The sequence below is a fragment of the Anguilla rostrata genome, chromosome 10, assembly GCF_018555375.3.
Source record: "Anguilla rostrata isolate EN2019 chromosome 10, ASM1855537v3, whole genome shotgun sequence".
NCBI lineage: Eukaryota > Metazoa > Chordata > Actinopteri > Anguilliformes > Anguillidae > Anguilla > Anguilla rostrata.
The window spans coordinates 9,621,159-9,638,404 of record NC_057942.1 but is presented as its reverse complement, the minus strand read 5'-3'; the positions used below and the strand labels follow the sequence as shown (position 1 = coordinate 9,638,404).

General features: G+C 40.9%; 1 protein-coding gene and 1 long non-coding RNA gene across 6 annotated transcripts in view; one reads left to right on the top strand and one right to left on the bottom strand.

The window, feature by feature from the left end:
- The first annotated feature begins 10,822 nt into the window (after nt 1-10,822).
- LOC135264909 (uncharacterized) lies at nt 10,823-14,824 on the top strand. Of its 4 annotated transcripts, XR_010332822.1 has the most exons (5): nt 10,823-10,962; nt 11,312-11,510; nt 13,193-13,278; nt 13,535-13,950; nt 14,052-14,498. It is a non-coding gene; the product is annotated as an uncharacterized LOC135264909 (long non-coding RNA). The 4 variants fall into 4 exon arrangements; XR_010332821.1 differs by lacking the exons at nt 13,193-13,278; nt 13,535-13,950; nt 14,052-14,498 and adding an exon at nt 14,736-14,824; XR_010332820.1 differs by lacking the exons at nt 13,193-13,278; nt 13,535-13,950; nt 14,052-14,498 and adding an exon at nt 14,508-14,824.
- Nucleotides 11,997-17,246, bottom strand: part of LOC135264906 (netrin receptor UNC5D-like) — a 166,343-nt gene continuing 161,093 nt past the window's right edge. For both annotated transcript variants that reach the window (XM_064353916.1, XM_064353915.1), the window contains 4 exons: nt 16,701-16,850; nt 15,134-15,298; nt 14,553-14,731; nt 11,997-12,656 (listed from right to left, as the gene is read on the bottom strand). In XM_064353916.1, coding sequence (XP_064209986.1) covers nt 12,476-12,656; nt 14,553-14,731; nt 15,134-15,298; nt 16,701-16,850 — 675 coding nt within the window. In that variant the 3' untranslated portion in view covers nt 11,997-12,475. The remainder of the gene's footprint in view (nt 12,657-14,552; nt 14,732-15,133; nt 15,299-16,700; nt 16,851-17,246) is intronic.

The following is a 17,246-nucleotide window of genomic DNA, read 5'->3' as shown; positions in this document are numbered from 1 at the left end:
TACTCTTTATAGCTACCGTCTGCATGACACCTGTACCCTTGTATGGCACCATGGTTTGGCATTTTCCAATGAAATGAGCAGATTCTGGATGTTTAGTGGTTAATTATATAAAGAGGCTGAGGTCTTGCTGTGTTTAATCTTTTTGAACGGACATTATGTTGTGTGTATGTAACATATTTATTGAGGTTTCTTCTCTTTTTTAAAATTTATTATTAGTATTGCAGTTAACATGTCCTTGAGGTCTCCAATTAAGTTGAATTTCTGCCTGCAGACTGACCCAGTGGAACACCATCTGAAATAAATTACAGATAAATGTATGTTTTGTATGTTTTATACCACTTACTGGTATGTACTAAACGGGCTTGCAACAAAATGCATTGGCAGATGAATAAATGGTAAATGAAAAATAAATTAATTAATAAGCACACAGACTAGGAAACAGACAAACTGACTTAATTGAAAAAAAAAAGTCATTGTTTCCTTGCTTGCAGGGATTGCAAAGTAAAGCAACTGAAATTTTAATTTTAATAACTAATAAGACATACATCTAGTGAAACATGCATATGCCTACTGAACAGAAAGAAAAAGTTCCGGGAGGAAGACACTTTTATTTACACAAGAACATTGACCATTGCATCAGTGACTACACATCCTGCGTGGTTTTCTGCTATCTGGAAAAGTAGTTGCCTGCACCACTGCGATATCCAGGGCTATGTTACAGTTGAGTAACAGTTTTGAAACAGGAAGGGAACTGTTAACTGGCAGTTTAAACGTATAGAGCTCTTGTCAAATCTGACACACCAGAGTAGCCATAAAAAATAAATAAATAAATAAATGGTAGAGGTTGTACTCCAATACAATGCAAAATTATGTATTGTATAACTGACTAGTCTGTGGCTGTGGCAGCTACTTTGAGGTTGTGTTGACGAGGAAGAAATAGTTAAGGCAACTTAACCTCCTCTGTATTTTGAGCCAAACAACGCCCTTTAGCTGTGATATAATCACAATATAGCATGGCCTGTATTGAGTTATTGCTTATATATACAATGCCGGTTGTTATTGAAGGTTTATGAGTAGAGCTATGGGTAGTACAAACTCTGAGCTCCACAGTACATTACACTAAACTGAATTTTAGTGTAAAAAAGTCCTAGTGTAAAGGGGCGACATAGCTCAGGAGTTAAGAGCAGTTGTCTGGCAGTCGGAGGGTTGCCGGTTCGATCCCCCTCACTGGGTGTGTCGAAGTGTCCCTGAGCAAGACACCTAACCCCTAATTGCTCCCAACGAGCTGATTGGTACCTTGCATGGCAGCCTTTTACCGTTGGTGTGTGTGTGTGTGTGTGTGGTGTGTGCGTGTGTGTGCTCGTGAATGAGAGGCATCAATTGTAAAGCGCTTTGGATAAAAGCGCTATATAAATGCAGTCCATTTACCATTTATCCTCTTAGTGATCCACTTACCCTTGACACTCTGCAACATTATGCACCCTATGATTGATGCCTGCACCCTACAAAGAGAAAAACTGCTAATCTGACAAACAACTTCTCTAAGTAAAATCAGATGAACAATTGTACAAGCTCCACTTTGGACGGTTTTCTGAAGTTCCAGAGGCTCTATTTGACTTAGGCTCATGATCAGGTGGAGAGGAATTTCACACTCCTGATCCACTTTGCCATACATGGTTATTCAATCCACTGGCTCTGTTTGATCTTTGCCTTGCACCACTCCTCAAGGTCTCAGCAATGTGTAAAAGAGCTGTCAGCAATGCTATTCAAAACACAGGTCAAATGTAACGGAATAAAATTAAAGAAAGGAGATAGCTCAACACTATTGAGCATAATTGCATTTTAATTACAAAGTCTATATTTAAAAGAGCACTGCTAGACACTCACTAGCATTACTGCAATATTATATTTACTGTTCCAGCCAAGGCCTTATCAGTGGGTACACACAGCAGACAAAACTATACTGGAAGTGTACTGACCTCAGTTTAGAGATAGATAAACGGACAACCTTAACTTCAGGACTTCACTGTGATGATCTCAGTGGGGGAAAGGGGAAAAACATCTGATTTTAAGAGGCACAGGCTAACCAATTTCTATGACATTGGCCCTTATCCTGACACAGCTTCTGCACCTGGGCCCAGGAGCTAAAAAGGGCAGACATTTTAGATGATTAAACATAGTTCCCGGTTGCAGTCCCAACAAAAACATAGCTCCCAGTTGTTGCTCCACTCCCCCCCCCCCCCCCTTCCAAAAAAAACAACATTGAGTGTATTTGAAGGATAAGTGTGAATTTCACACTGGACTGCTTGTTAGTCTGTTCCTTGGACTTTGGGTAATGTTATTATACTGAGTAGAATTGTTAGTTATTTAAATTACAGAACATATAGCATCATCTAATATACAGTTCATGGATTATCACTTCTTCAACATAATATATTCCTTTACCTAGACATACTACTTTGCAAAACAAAAGGAAAAAAAAAACTGCTCAGCAATTAACATGCAATTAGCATGACGCTTGTCGCTTGCTCTAGACACAAAATACAAGTATATGAAATAAAAACGTGAGAGTTGAAAATGCCACACTTTAATTTAAAATGCAGTAGTTTGTTTAAAAAATAATTACATGATTATTATAAATATTTTTGCAGCTTAATTTAGAAAATCAATTTGAACAAAAATGTACGTGGATTGTATGGTCAGGCAAGTGGATAAAACAGCACTAATAGTGTTTTACATAAACTTTGAAATAACTGTGCTTACATTTAGTATCCAATGCTGTGTAGTAGCCTTGTTTGAAACTAATAAGAATGATTCAAGGTCAGTGTATATCTGCGTTTCCAAGCAACAAAGGTATGTGTAAAGCACACACCCTAAAACACAACTGGTAAATTCCGATGCAGTGCATTCCTTAAATTCATTCAACTTCTTTTGGAAAAAGAGCAGAGCCTCCCTATTGTAAAGATTACAGTTCCCGAAAAGAAAAAAACAACCTCAGGTATTCAAATCCCAATCGCATTTAATGAATGCCTACACCAACACAACAGCCTAAATAGGCCAATACGTAGGCTACTAGGTGTGTGCTGACTTCATCATAGTTATAATGATAACCTGTCACTTGTTGACATTGATAGGTGGTATTGTACATTTAAAAGTGAAGTACAAAGGACTTGCTGGTTTGCATTTTAATTGGTTCCTATAAATGTCCAGCAAGCCTTCAAATTGTCCAGAGTCACACCCCTAGCATGTTTCCTACCCTATAGAATTCAATTGTATCATAATTTTGATCAGTTTGCCCCATTAGGAGTGCCAAATATTACTAATTATAAGCTTGTGGATTCTGGAAAGCCTCCTCAAAAGTGCATACTGCAATGCCCACTGATGCAAAAGTGGGCATAAGTGAATAATATGACCAAATGTTGGTATATAAAGTACTGCCATGTATTCATATTATTTATAATTAAATTATATTGCCAAGAGGCCTGTGCCGCAAAGTAGCATAGTGGTGCACACACAGATCTCATATGATTCATACTAGAGTCTGTAGAATTGAATTTGGAGAAGGTTGGTTGTAGGTACTGTAAGAGGCTTTTTTTTTTTTTAAAAGGATAATATTGTTGCACAAGGTTGCATCCCTGGTCAAGTGGCTTAATTGTCTACCCTTGTCTACTATATGTACAGCAAGTTCTTGAACTATTGGCAAGTTAGTGAAAGGCTGCTCTATGGTTCTACAGTATGATTCCATATCATTTCATCTCTGAAGACAAAACGTGCTCCCATAAAACCATGCCACATGGTCTGATTTTACACCTATAATAAGATGTACACATGCAGAAACGTGTCCTGCATTGTCTGTGCCCGAGCGCATATCTGGGAGTGTCAGCAGTCACATGTCTTTGACCAAAGTTCACTTGGTCACATGACTCCCTTTCTCCCCTACAGTTCATTGACCTGTTTACACAGCCAACTGTAAACTGACTTGACAAGAAGGAATTACGGCTATTTTGCCCTGCCGCAACTTCCCTTTTTAAAAAATTCTTAATTTAAAAGCGGTGGTGACAATAATAGGAATATGAACAAAGACCAATACGAATGCTAATATTCAACTTTTGTTTTCTGTATTGCATTGTATTTTCAGTGTAACTAAATAAACAGTGAACAAATTAATGATTGTAACTTTTCATTCATAATTCAATAAATCAAGAGCTGACTTCCTTCATTATATGCAGTTGCAGTGCTTAATCATTGACAGTATCACACATTAAATGCATGTATGTTAAAAAAAATTAACTGACTTGGGAAACAGTGTGGGACAATCTGTAGGGCATACTCAACCCAATTGCGAACTGTATTGCTTTTTTCCGTTATGACATAAATTTGGCATGCATCCTCTCCTACCACTTACGTCAGCACCGGATTATGAAACTGTACTGTACGTAGATAGTAGAACCCATCTCCAATGTTGTTCTGGTGGCTCGTGGTGGCCCAGCATCTTACTAAGACACTTTCTGTTGGTTTTTTCTTTAATTTGTCACCTGTATGCGTATTTGAATATATTTAAACATGTTTTAAAAAAAAAAAATTTTAATGGAATATTCAAATGTCATTTTGGCCAATGCTGATAGTCCTACTCACTGAGCTAATTGGTTGTATACAGCAACACTGGTTCACTTGTACATTAGATCACAGTAAAATGTTTCATACAGTGACACAAGAACAGTATTCGGCTGTCATTTTACACACTTGACATTGAGGTATGCGCCTCAAATGTCAGATGGCATGAACTTTAGAACTAATCAAATAATTAAGGCCAGAAATGGATACGGCCCTCCTTGCCTACCTCTGATCGAAAGGGACATGGATTGATACTAATGATTTGGGGTAGGGGTTTTTTTTGTTTCCATTCAATCAACTGCTAATTAAGGCCTTGAGAACAAGGTGTGTGGTGTTCCTTAGCCAATCAATGACTTACGTGAACCACTAATGCCAAATACACCTTGAAACCCAGCAGGCATGGTGGCCATCCAGGACTGGAATGTGAGACCTGCGATTTGGGACATGGATTTATATGTATTATTTGCAATCAGATCACTTTTAACAGATGAAATGGGGCTTTGCACTCAGATAATTGTTGTATTTTGAATAGATGAAACAGCAGGGTCAGAAAAATAAAAGAGCCTGCACTGTCAATCTTATGCTATCCTGTGCAGGCAGAGTGCATTCCTGCCCTGTTGCCAAGCAATCTGGAGCTTGTCATTGTTCCAGTTGTGTAACGGATGAAAGACTTTGCCAGCCACCCACTGCTTGCATACCACTCAAAACCAGGACACACAGGAAGTCATGGGAGGGTGTGGCAAGCTGCAGAGGCCAGCAATGAGTCATGTGGGGAGTATGTGCTGTTAGCCAGGGTAATTTGTGTAAACAATAACTTGAATACACACCGGCCCTCCCAGACCAGAATTCTCCATCGCTGCTCTAGATTGGGGGTACCCAACCTTGTTCCCGGATATCTACCATCCTGTAGGTTTTCTCTTGAAACCTAACAAAGCACACCTCATTCAACAGATAGAGATCTTGTTGAGCGGCTAATTAGTATAATCATGCGTGCTATATTAGTGTGGAAATGAACACCTACAGGAAGATAGATCTCCAGGAACAGGTTTGAGCATCCATCCATTATCTTTACCCGCTTATTCCTGGTCAGGGTCATGGGAGGTGCTGGAGACCATCCCAGCATGCATTGGGGAATGTCCTGATAAAAAATGAAAACAGTTATATTACATTTAACTTGCACAAAAAAGTTAAATAAAAATAATAAATTCATTATTTTACTAATTAACTAATCATGATATTCAATCATGACCTTAAGTAGAATTAGGTGTCTTAGTGCTGGGCTAAAACAAAAACCTGCACCCACACCAGTCCTTTTTGGTTAAAATTGGGGAACCCCTGCTTTATATGTATGCATTTTTCTCATTACTACAGTGATTTTCAATCTTGGACCTGGGGAGTCATAGTCTGCTGGTTTTTGTTTTTTCCTCAAGAACAGCGACCAATTCAGACCCAAGAAACCAAGTGAACAGAGTTAACCGTTTTATCAACTACTTTAACTGATCAACTGCTGTGCTACTCAAGTGCTGAGTAACAAAACAAGCACGATACTGTGTAGACCCACGGCGCACCTGTACAAAGTGTCATGAGTAAAACTTGGCTAACTATATAGCTAGCTAGCTATGGCATGTCCTCACCTCTGTAACATTATTTGTTGTCTTCCGTGTGTCCATACATCTGTATCGGTGCTATGCGCTAACTAGGTTAACTAAAGTAGGTAAAATGCTAACATGTTAGGGTTAGCTAAAGTAACGTTAGGCGATAAAGCTGTGCTTAAAACAAAATGAAGCACCACCTGCGCATGCGTCCTACCAAACGTCCCTCTCAGGTCGTCCATGAGTGAATGAGTGACAACAATTTGCCACGCATAGCCCACGGTGGCAGGCAGTCCTGCGCGCTGTGGCAAAAAGCCAGGAAACCCTGCGGTTCTCCAGGACCAGATGTGAGGACCACTAGCTCAAAGACGTGCTTTTCATAGCACATTGCATTGCATTCCGTTGTATGAAATGAGTTATACAAATAAAGAATGATTGACTGATATGTCATTCATATTTTTTTCAACCATTAAAAACATTTGCTGCTCCCTGCTGACCCAATGAGTTAACTATCGGTATGGAGACACATTCTGCGTGTGAGAACAAATGTAAATAAAAGTGGCTTAAATATCAGAACTTGCTCTGTAACCCAGTATTACTGTTGGTAGAAATGCCTTCATGACCATTTTAATTTGACAACCCTAATTGGACTCAATGCACTGTTTCTAGGGGGAAATGGAAAGAAACAAACTTACCAGCACCTGGTATCAACTTTATAAGCAGTTCTTCCTCAAACGTGAACCAATGAAAACATTACCTTTCCTGAAAATAACCCGCACATACTGAAATTGTGAGGCAAGCAAATCAACTTTTTCAACTGTACATTTATTTCTGAAAGACTGCATATACAGCTGCAAACCTACTGTACAGAAAACATCCAAAATCTTCATATTTTTAAATACAATATACCACACAGCTGCCCTGGCAATACCAAACATGTATGTTCAGTACTAGAAAGCTCTTGCAGCCTAAAAATTTATATTCTCTTTATCACTTTTTTAAATTTATTTTTTAACTGAGTCTGTACTGTACAACATTCACCATTTACAGTAGTTATACAAGGCACAATAATTGTGATTTGAAGCCAAGACCATGCGTATTGTGAAGAGAAACTTGAGCAATGATTACCCATGAGCAGTGGGAGTCTGAAATTTATTACCAGCTCAGATACTGAAACCAAAAGGTCAAGGGTATTCTATGAATCTGTGCAAATTCAGTGAAGACAAATATGATAATTATGCATACATATATATGGGTAAACACACACACACACACCATCTATATGTTGCTGTATTTTGATAGTCTATTTAAGACCCATATTTTTCTTTTGAACATATTATATGAACATTTCAGGAATTAATTTAATCCACTGATTTTTAAAACTAATTTAAACTGAATCCTGTAGTGAAAGAATACAAAATATTCCAGGAAAAACCTAATGATTGAAAAAAAGCAGATGACACTGCGGTAAACAGTGCCACCTGCTGGAAAAATTGAAGAATTTGGAAAGTTAACATGGAGATCAGTTTCAAAAAATCCGGTCATTCCATTTCTCACTCTTTCACTTCAAATACACATTGAGCTTATATTCTGAAAATATTAACTGATGCATGAGAGGTATGTGGGATGTTTTTTTTTTTAAAGATTTGTTAAATTCCTATTGAAATTTAAATTTTAGCAGCCTTTTTATTCAGCAGACCCATCTGTGTTGTTGTCATGCTTTCTTACAAACACATACTATAGCTTGTGTGTAATACTTTTGAGTAATACACAAAAACTTCAACACTGATCCACCAGGATGCAAGTTTTACGCACCTGCTGTAGATGGTGCAACTGCCCCCTAGTGACCAGTTTGATGAGTGCATTCAGAATCCACTACTACCAAAGAGATTTGTGTTTTGTTAATGTTTTTCAGAACAAAGCCAGTCTTTCTCCTGGATTTTTAAGCATTAGTCACCTTGCACTCAACTGTAAATATCCCCTGCTTATTTCAGGAATTATGCATTTATTCTGGTTATTTAATGTGGAAAACAACTCTTGTTTGCTTTTATCCAATCTCAATCATGTGGCCCATTTGTAATCTAACAAGCTGAAAAGAAATAAACACATTTGTTCTTGTTCAGTTGTCTTGCTTTGTAATTCTGTCCTGTGCTCAATGACTGAATAATAAGCAGGTGCCAGTTTTTTGTTATTTTTGCAATTAACATGTTCAGCAATTACATGAATAAAAATGAGCATGTCCTTCAATCAATGAACAAAAATTAAATCTTGTTAATAAACATTAAGGATGCTATTTAAAGACACAGCACAGGCATAAGAGTACCACCTCCCAAGGTAGGATAATTTGTAGCATGATGATGTAGCAATTGTTTGTAACATGAGTAGACACTTATATATGCATTTGCTTAAAACACTAATGGAGACCTTTACTTAACCATAACCAGGTTTTAACCATAAGACCAATATTCTGTTCAAATCCAAACCATTGTTTTAAAAATGGGTGCAACCCAAGGTAATTGGTTCTTTTTCATGGTTTCAATGCAACAAGTAAGAAATAACAAATTAAATGCATTGTCTGATTATCTGGTCAATTTACTGGTGACTTCCACACACGTATGCCTGCATTCAAACTAGGCATAATGCCCTTTGCCTATTTTGGTGAGTCATAAAGCACATTAAACTGAATATGGAATCTCATCATCGTATTCAGCTGAATGTTAAATAAGATAAGAGGATTTATTTATAGCATTTGAATGAGTTAAGTTCAAGCAAACATCCCAGAAATTAAAATGTGTAGTGTCTCTCTTCTCCAATCAAACCCAGGGAATCTCTTTCCAATCAAAAGTAAGCCTGAATATGAGGTTTTCATCTTGACGATGAGCTCTTAGAGAACCTGATTAATACCATTCATACAGCTCCAAAATGTAAATACTAAGTACCTCTGGTTTCAAAGGGACCATATATATTATGTTCAACAATATTTAAAAACATCTAGGTTCATATTTTGCAAATGCATTACCGGTGTTTTAAAATATAAATCACTCCCACAAAGAATGTAACATCTATGTTTGCTATGAAGTCATAAAGAACAAATGTTATAGCATCGTTTCCACTGTGACAATTGGTTTCGTAGCAGCCAGCGTGAAATTCTGACATGAAACGAGAGTGTAATATTGTTAGAACTTAAAGACCATGTTCACAGGTAGGGCAGAGAACCACTTCTCAACAGAAAGGACCTTTCGTTTTGAAAGAGAAAGGTTTTAAGACAAGGAACAGAGACATGTAATTTGTTGCGTTCGACATAAACAGTAAGTAGAACTGTTTGGAAAATGTCTTCCGACTTGATTTCTTGCTGTTTGTGTGGCACTGTGGTTGTCTGCACCATTGAACAAAGGGATGTAATCTCAGGTACACTGCAAAACAGCAACGGAGAAAAGAAACACACAGGAAATACTCCAGGCTGGAAGATGATAATTCTATGAATGTAAAGAATGCAAAATGATTCCATATGCAACGTCTTGTCAAATGGATGACATTTGACTCAAATCGGTATGGCTCTTCTTTTGCAAAATAATATTTATTTAGAGATAGTAGCTAGTGATACACATCATAGATATATAACCTCTTAAATACCATTACTTAGCTGGCTTTTACAAAAGACACAAAAGAACTCCAAAAGCAAATCACACACCATATTTTATAGCCTTTAGGTTCTTTTTTCTTTTCTTTTTTTTATACAGCACCCTACTTTTGCAGCACCTCATTTACCACATACTGTTGGAACTGTTCCATAACCTATAGTTTGGAACAAAATAAGTGGGGGATAGACAATGAGCCAAGCAATGCATATTGTCAGTTTAAATAAGCAAAACATTTAGGCTAACAGTATTCATCGTGTAAACAATCACAGCTTCAGAATCATGAAAAAAACATAACCAAAGCAAAATGGCAAGTTTTCATAATTATGGATGTTAACACATCTGCATATGATATACAGCAAGCCAATATAAATCAAAGGTTTTGCTAATCAGAGGGACTTTCCTTAGTGCTCTGAAATGTGTGACTAATAGGCATTCATTATGGATGTACCTGTAAAATAATCCACGGTCAGAGAAAGAAATTAGTAGTCGCATAATCTGTCTTTCGGACACCACTGCCTTGATAGAGCAGCATATGTATAAACAAGGCTATAAGGATGTGCGTAACTGTGAATGTCATAACACTGTGGGTAAGGCTGAATGAATTTCCCACCGAATAAAAATTAGGTCGACTGGCCGACTAGAATCAGAGGAGGCTAAAACGAACCCTGACCATCTTCCACGTTCCACCATTCACTGCTGAAGTACGAGTGGAAACTGCTCTCACAATGCAAACCGCGATAGGGGAACGTCTATCAGCGCTAATGAGTTCTTTGCTAAGTTTGCAATGAATTACCGCTATCAAGCCTGCCTGTCTCCTGGATTTATCGACTTTTTCTCAGAACTTAGCCTATCACGCAAGCCACCGGAACTCCTGACTCTGTTTGCCGCTCTCTCACATGCACACCCGGCGCAAATAAACGTAATTAATTAGGCGGCTCCTTTGTTTAACTTCCCCGCCAGGTCCCCGCAGCATTTTACGGAGACTGTCAAACTGCTTTTTTGGCTTTGTGCTGTCGTTAATTACATCTGGTCCTGACCGCCAGTTTCCGTCCCCCCAGCGCGAATACGAGTGGACTGTAGACTTTCTCCAACGATTGCAGACTTTTCAGCATCAGGTAAAAGTTTTCTTTGTTTTAACTTTTAAAATATGGGGATGGTATGGTCTGAAAAATTGCTGCAATTGCCTGATGCTAGTCAAACCGGATTGCAGAGAGGTATTTTTCCTTGTTTGTACCCCGATAGGCCATAGGCCTAAACGTAGAAACATTATATTTTCTAGGTAGTTTAAAGTAACCTTTTATTATAAACTATATAGTTGCAGGGCCTCTGCCAGTGAAATACAACTGGAAATATACCTTAATCCATTTGTAGCACCTGATATTCACGACGCCGTTTCCTAATCCGCCGGGTTTGAATGCGTCTGATGAAAGACTCTAAACCCATCGGTTGCTATCTCTCTGCTAGCTTCAGCAGTAGGCCTGAGCAGCTACGTCAGCGGCGCATTGCTGCAGCCACTCACTGTCATCGTGCTTTTCGTGGAACAACATAGCACCCCGCACACAAGCCTCAACCGTTTCCTCAAGCATTTTATGCAGATGTTGTGCGTAGGATTTCAACGGAGGGGTCCGAAGTGGCGTCTCGGGACATCTCAAGAACTGCCACGGTAAATATTAATGTTTTTAAATGTGATTATGAGGTACAGCGTTACGCATGACCGGGGTTTCTGACAGTCGCGTTGCTCTAAGCCCAATATCGCTCGTTAAAGTGTGCGACTAGTAGTCTGAAATAAACAGGCTTCCATTAGAGTTTCCACCTTCAAAAATAGTCCTTCCGCAAAAGCACTCGGGTACTTTTGCTTGGGAAAAAAAAAACAAACAAACAAAAAAAAACATTACTGCTCCGCTAGCCTTTACAGTGTTGGGCTGCTGCGAGATGCCTTTCCCATATTTCAGTCAAAAGTGTGCATACCTAGCCATTTTTAAAATGGCACCAGCATCTTGAGAGTTCAGTTGGAAACGCTAGCTGAATGTATAACTCAGACCTCGTGACAAACGGGCGGCTTGGTGAGGGACGGAAATGGCAACGAACAAGAGGACCCAATATCTACAGCCACAGGAATCCGTAAAGGGAAATTCGGGTTCTGTTCTTGGTTAAGAGTGTGTTCACGTGGTGCGACTCCACTTCAGAATGAACTGAAAAATAACAGAAAACAGGGCGGAAAAGCAAACAAAAGAAAACACATTTACGTCACACAGAGCGAAGTGTCCTGGCAGCTTGATAATGCGAGACCAGAAGAAATGGGTCCAACAGAAAAAAGAGGTTTGCGTCCACAGCGTTTGCTTAACAGCGCCCCCTTCCTTTTGCCCTGTGGCACTACATCCCCTTCACAACCATGCCATCTTATTCCTTTTGATGTGCCACTAATAAACTGATTAGTTTTTATTATTCTTTTCTTAAATTTTGTACATAAATAAGTAGGCTTCTCATGACGTGTTTTCTGACCCCGGTTTATCAGTGATATTGACCACGATATTGCAGGAAGTGTGTGTCCCGTGAGCAGTTTGAAGTGTAGCTTGGGGTGCCCACTGTACCAGTGACATCTCAGTTCCTGGGTGATCCTGGCCTCTCTTATGCAAAGTCTGAGTTTGGTTCCTCTGGGCTCTTTGTGGGGCTTTTAGAGTGGATTCTGCCAATTTCTTCCAGGGCACTGGCTAGAGAGTCCAGGTCACCGTTGTCCTGATGCTGTGCCTCCCACAGATTGAGTATGACTGCAGAAGGGCTCCGCTGCTTGGCAAAATAGGACAGATTCCTGCAGGTCGACACATGGAGCACACAATAAGCCATTGATTACCAGAGCAAAGAGCATTGTTCTGGCAAAGATGCTGAAGTGCTCAGAATATGCTGCATTTCACATCTGAACAATGCCACTGTTGCACAGTTCTTTTGACTATTTTGCCTTAGATACTGTTGCCTTTCTATATAAATTGAAGCTGTAGACATAGCTGTGCATGGTAATTAAGAAATAGCACACATAGCATCTCTTCCATTTCATACTCAGAAAATACCTTGGTTTGTCACATGATGTTGAAGTCAGTCTTAAACAAAACTGCTATTCCTAAGTTTTCCAATGGAGGGCAGTGTTTCACCACAATAAAACGATAACCTCAACATGGCACGTGCTTCCTTTTTCGATTCTGCAGTTGAAGCGTCCTCAGATCTAAGTAAATTAATTTAAAATCAGCCCAATAAAGGTTCAGATATTCTCATTTTGTGCAGACAGCAGGAGTGTCCGAGACGATTCTAAAATTCCCCCAAATCGCTAAATTACCGTTTCTTGTTTTCCAGCACACGCATAAACTGATTCAGTGAATAGGCCACTCTTCAATACCTAGAGGGGTGACAGAATTCTCAAAAACCTTAACAAGGCTATGGTATGAATCATAAATTTCATGTCACGATTAAACTGAGAATCAGATGTGCATTCAGAAAAAAAAAGAGAGACTGTTGTCTGTTTTGCTAGCTTCCCACTCAAAGGGTGCTACCAGTTAATGATCAGTAAAAATATCCTAGTAGGCTAGTTCCCAAAATGTAGAATTGGTCAGGGAAAAGACATGAATCGAAGAGAGCAGTAGCCCTGGACTTTTAACATATTAATCATAATCTACCGCCCATTCTGTGTTTTTACAGATCTATAATTAAATCTCCACTGTATCTCCAAGCGGCCTATCAGCACGTGATAGCCGTGGAGGGATAAGTAACAGGGAGGGTTGATGGGAGATAACTTTGGCACTGCGCTAACCCAGATTAAAGAGGCTCTCATTGCTTCCCCTCCTGCTGAGCCAGAGATTTGGAGTCTTATTCTGGAGTGGAACATAAGAGAAAAACAAAAGCAAAAACAACAGCCTAGAACTATCATAATGAGTGAGGCAAGCAGCTGGTGCTCAGACAGCCACCAGTCCACTGCACCGCATGACTGTAGAACGGAGGTAACATTTTCCCTCTCAAACGTGATAAAATGGAGCCATTAAACAGCATATCTACAGGTCTGCGGAATCCCCTTCGCCTAGAATTTTCGAATGCTATTAGACTGATTGAAATACGAGGTAAGTACGAGTCTGGGTTACACCCGCAGATTTAAAATGCTATCTTTCAGAGCCACGTTTCAATCCCATCTAATAGTTAGTGGGTGTTTTTCCTCCCTTAGATGACAGCCCTGATTCCGATATCCTCCTCAGACAAAGAGAAATTTACTGCAGCAGACTGACTAACCACCCCTTTGCTCGAATGAGAAACTGAAGCCTCAACATATTGCTTTCAGCAAAAATCACAACAACGACGGGGAGAAAAAAAAAAAAACAGGCTAATGACGCTTTCGAACGGGCCGCTTTTGAATTTGACTGGATTTCAAGAAGTCACTTACTGCCACAAAATTGCTGACTGAGGGGGTGAGGGCATGTTTATGTATAAGCAATTTCCTGTTTCCTTAAGTCTTGACTGCTAAACAGTTAACTGAGTGCTGACCAACGCTGTTTGTATCACATGCGAATAGGAACTAAATTAATCTCGCACAGCTTTTTCATACAGCAGTGTGCCTCGCAGTGAGGGGTTTCCAAAAAATAAGAAATGAGTGTTTTTTTTTGTTTTTTTTTAAACGAAGCAGTTGCCTGGGAAACAACCAAACCAAAACTAGAAGTTGGGCTCTGACCTCTCGATGTGAAGCTTCTGAGCTAAGAGCTGCCAGTCTTTGCCCTTGGCGTTGGCAGTGTCGAAGGTGGCACAGATCCTCTGGCGAATGGAGAAAGGGATTTTGAAGGCCTTGGGCCCCATCTGAGATGTGACAGTGCAGTCCGCCTGAGTGAAGAATGGGATGCTCTCCTTTTCACTCTAGGGAAGCAGACAGACGGGGAAGATGAGGTCACCACTGCAGCCCCACTCAGTGTGGCACAGCGTGAGCAAATAAAGCTTAACATAACAAAGCGTAACACAGCTCATTTCATTCTTTATTCATCTTTAGTCTCTTAAGAGTGCGACGACAATAACAATATTGTATGCACGCGTCAAGGTACAGAACTGAGAGCGCCGTCTGAAACCAAACATGTTTGAGGAAGGAACTCAAATGAAAAAAGAGCAGGAATTTTCAGTAGTGCAGGAGTCAGGTGACAGGAAAAATGATTCACCGATGCTCTTATACACACGCACACACACGCGCACAGACAGACACACACAGATAAACAGACAGACAAACGGGCACGCCCTTCGCGGCAGACTATGCGCAAAAGGCTTCACCTCCGCCACGGACGTGTACACCTGGAGGATCTGCTCGTGACCTTTAACCTGCCGCACGCTGATCTTGCAGGAGAGCTGGGTGGTGGCGGGGCTGTATCTCTCCAGGGTGAAGGCACAGTGCAGAGGCTGCTGATTGCTGCACCACACTTGGGAGAAGGAGAATTCCTAAGAGAGAGGAGCAGACAGCAAGCCTGTATGAGCCAGCCAGAGACTCTTAAGCCTTTCTGTCAGGATAATGCTCTCTCTGTCCTAGATATGAGGCACGCTTGTTGTATAGCATGCACACACGCACACACACACACACACACACACACACATGCCCATACGCTCACGCACACATACACATATACACACATATACGCACGTACACAGAAGCGGTGTCGGGCCTTTGAAGTTGTAATGCACCCGGGAGAAGATGAGAGCATCTTCGCCCACCATGACACATGGCACCGCAATCTACCTCTCCTCAAGATTCATTTAACTTTTGAGCAGCGCCTTCAAGAGGCCCTCGAAAAACATCCCAAATCCCAGTTAATTCCAGTAATGGAAGTCGCCTGCAGGCTCGGCCTTCGCGTGGCTGACGGGGGGGAGGGGGAGAGGCGAGGCGACCGCCTTTGATGTATAATTAATTTCCGCCGCCCGCACATCTGGAGGAGTCCGGTCCTTGAGTCCGCCCTTGACCTCGTTTCCTCGCAGTTCTCTCCGTGTGCGAACGCGACCGGGCGAAGGACGCGGTGGAGGACGGAGGGACGCCCGGGGTGGGAAAAGGCCCCGCCGGGAGTGCCGACGGGGGACTTAACCCCGTGGCTTTGATCCTGCCCCCCACACCCGAATCAGATGCCACAGATAATGGAGCTGTTGGGAAAATTATGGACACGGGTAGCAAGGTGCTCTTTAGGGCTGAAAGCTGACTTGATGCATGGAGTGGGCAGCAGCCATTACTCTGGGAGTGCTTTCTGAAAGGCCCATCTCCTTTCAAGGATCCTTATAAATAAGGCAGCTCTCTGGCCACCTTCCTTGCCCCCCCCTTCTCCCTCCACCGACGAGATATGTGGGTTGCTAATAAATACCGGGCCACAGTGGACAGAGACTGATAACATTGTGGCCCGTTTGATTTTTTGTTTTGTTTTGTTTTTACGGCCAATACTGACACACGTCTTAGAAACAAGGAAGGCTAATATTTAGATGTGGCTTTTTTGTGCGACTGTGTCTGAGAGAAATCGGAGCCTTCTTTTGTTGAATCAGCCTGGCCCTGTTAAACCCCATTGTCTATCCACAGTCAGGAGGATCGGAGGAGAGGCTAATATCCACTAGCCCTGTTCTGTCAATTAAAATAATGAAATATTGCCAGGAGAATTATGAGAGACACTCCTTGTGTTTTACTGCACGGTTGAAATCACCACTCCCCGGCCTCATTAAATCACTGGAGCTCAGCACAGTAAAAAAAATAATAATTATAATAGTTGTGTATGTGGACTGACCTTTGCGCAAAAATTCTTCTCATTAGACAGTACAAAAGCAGAGGTGCTAGTCTGTACAGAAACATAGAGGAGGTTCTATCCACTACCTGACAGGTGGTGAAGGGCTTGATGTTCCACAAAAACTGCGGGACGTCCTGGATTGACACCTGTAGGCTGAAGGTGGTTCCTTTGAAGAGCAGGGTTTTTGGCTCTTCAAGCAGCTGCCCACCCTTGCCTGTCTCTGTGGCCACCACCTCCTGCGAAAGGAAGAGAGAGAGGTTCAAAATGGACGCACCCACATCGATTCCAAAGGTTTGCGCGGGCGGGGCTTGATTGCCTGGCCGAATAACAAATGATACCGGTTTTTGTTTTCGTGATTGGACGGGGCAGTTGATGCGAGGAGATGAAATTGCAAGGACACAATAGAAAAACATCACAAACATTGACTGTATTGCATTAGACACCTATCCATCTTAATCTGCGTAAGATAAGAGGAGAAGGTAAAAATCCCAACAACGAATAAAACCATGGCCTCTCTCAAGTATTAAATTAGGAACCATTACACAATAGATTGCAGTTTCAATCTACTGCGTTAGACGCACATGCATGGGGCTGAAAGCTTCAGAAAAAAATGCACCCATCCACCCGTCCCC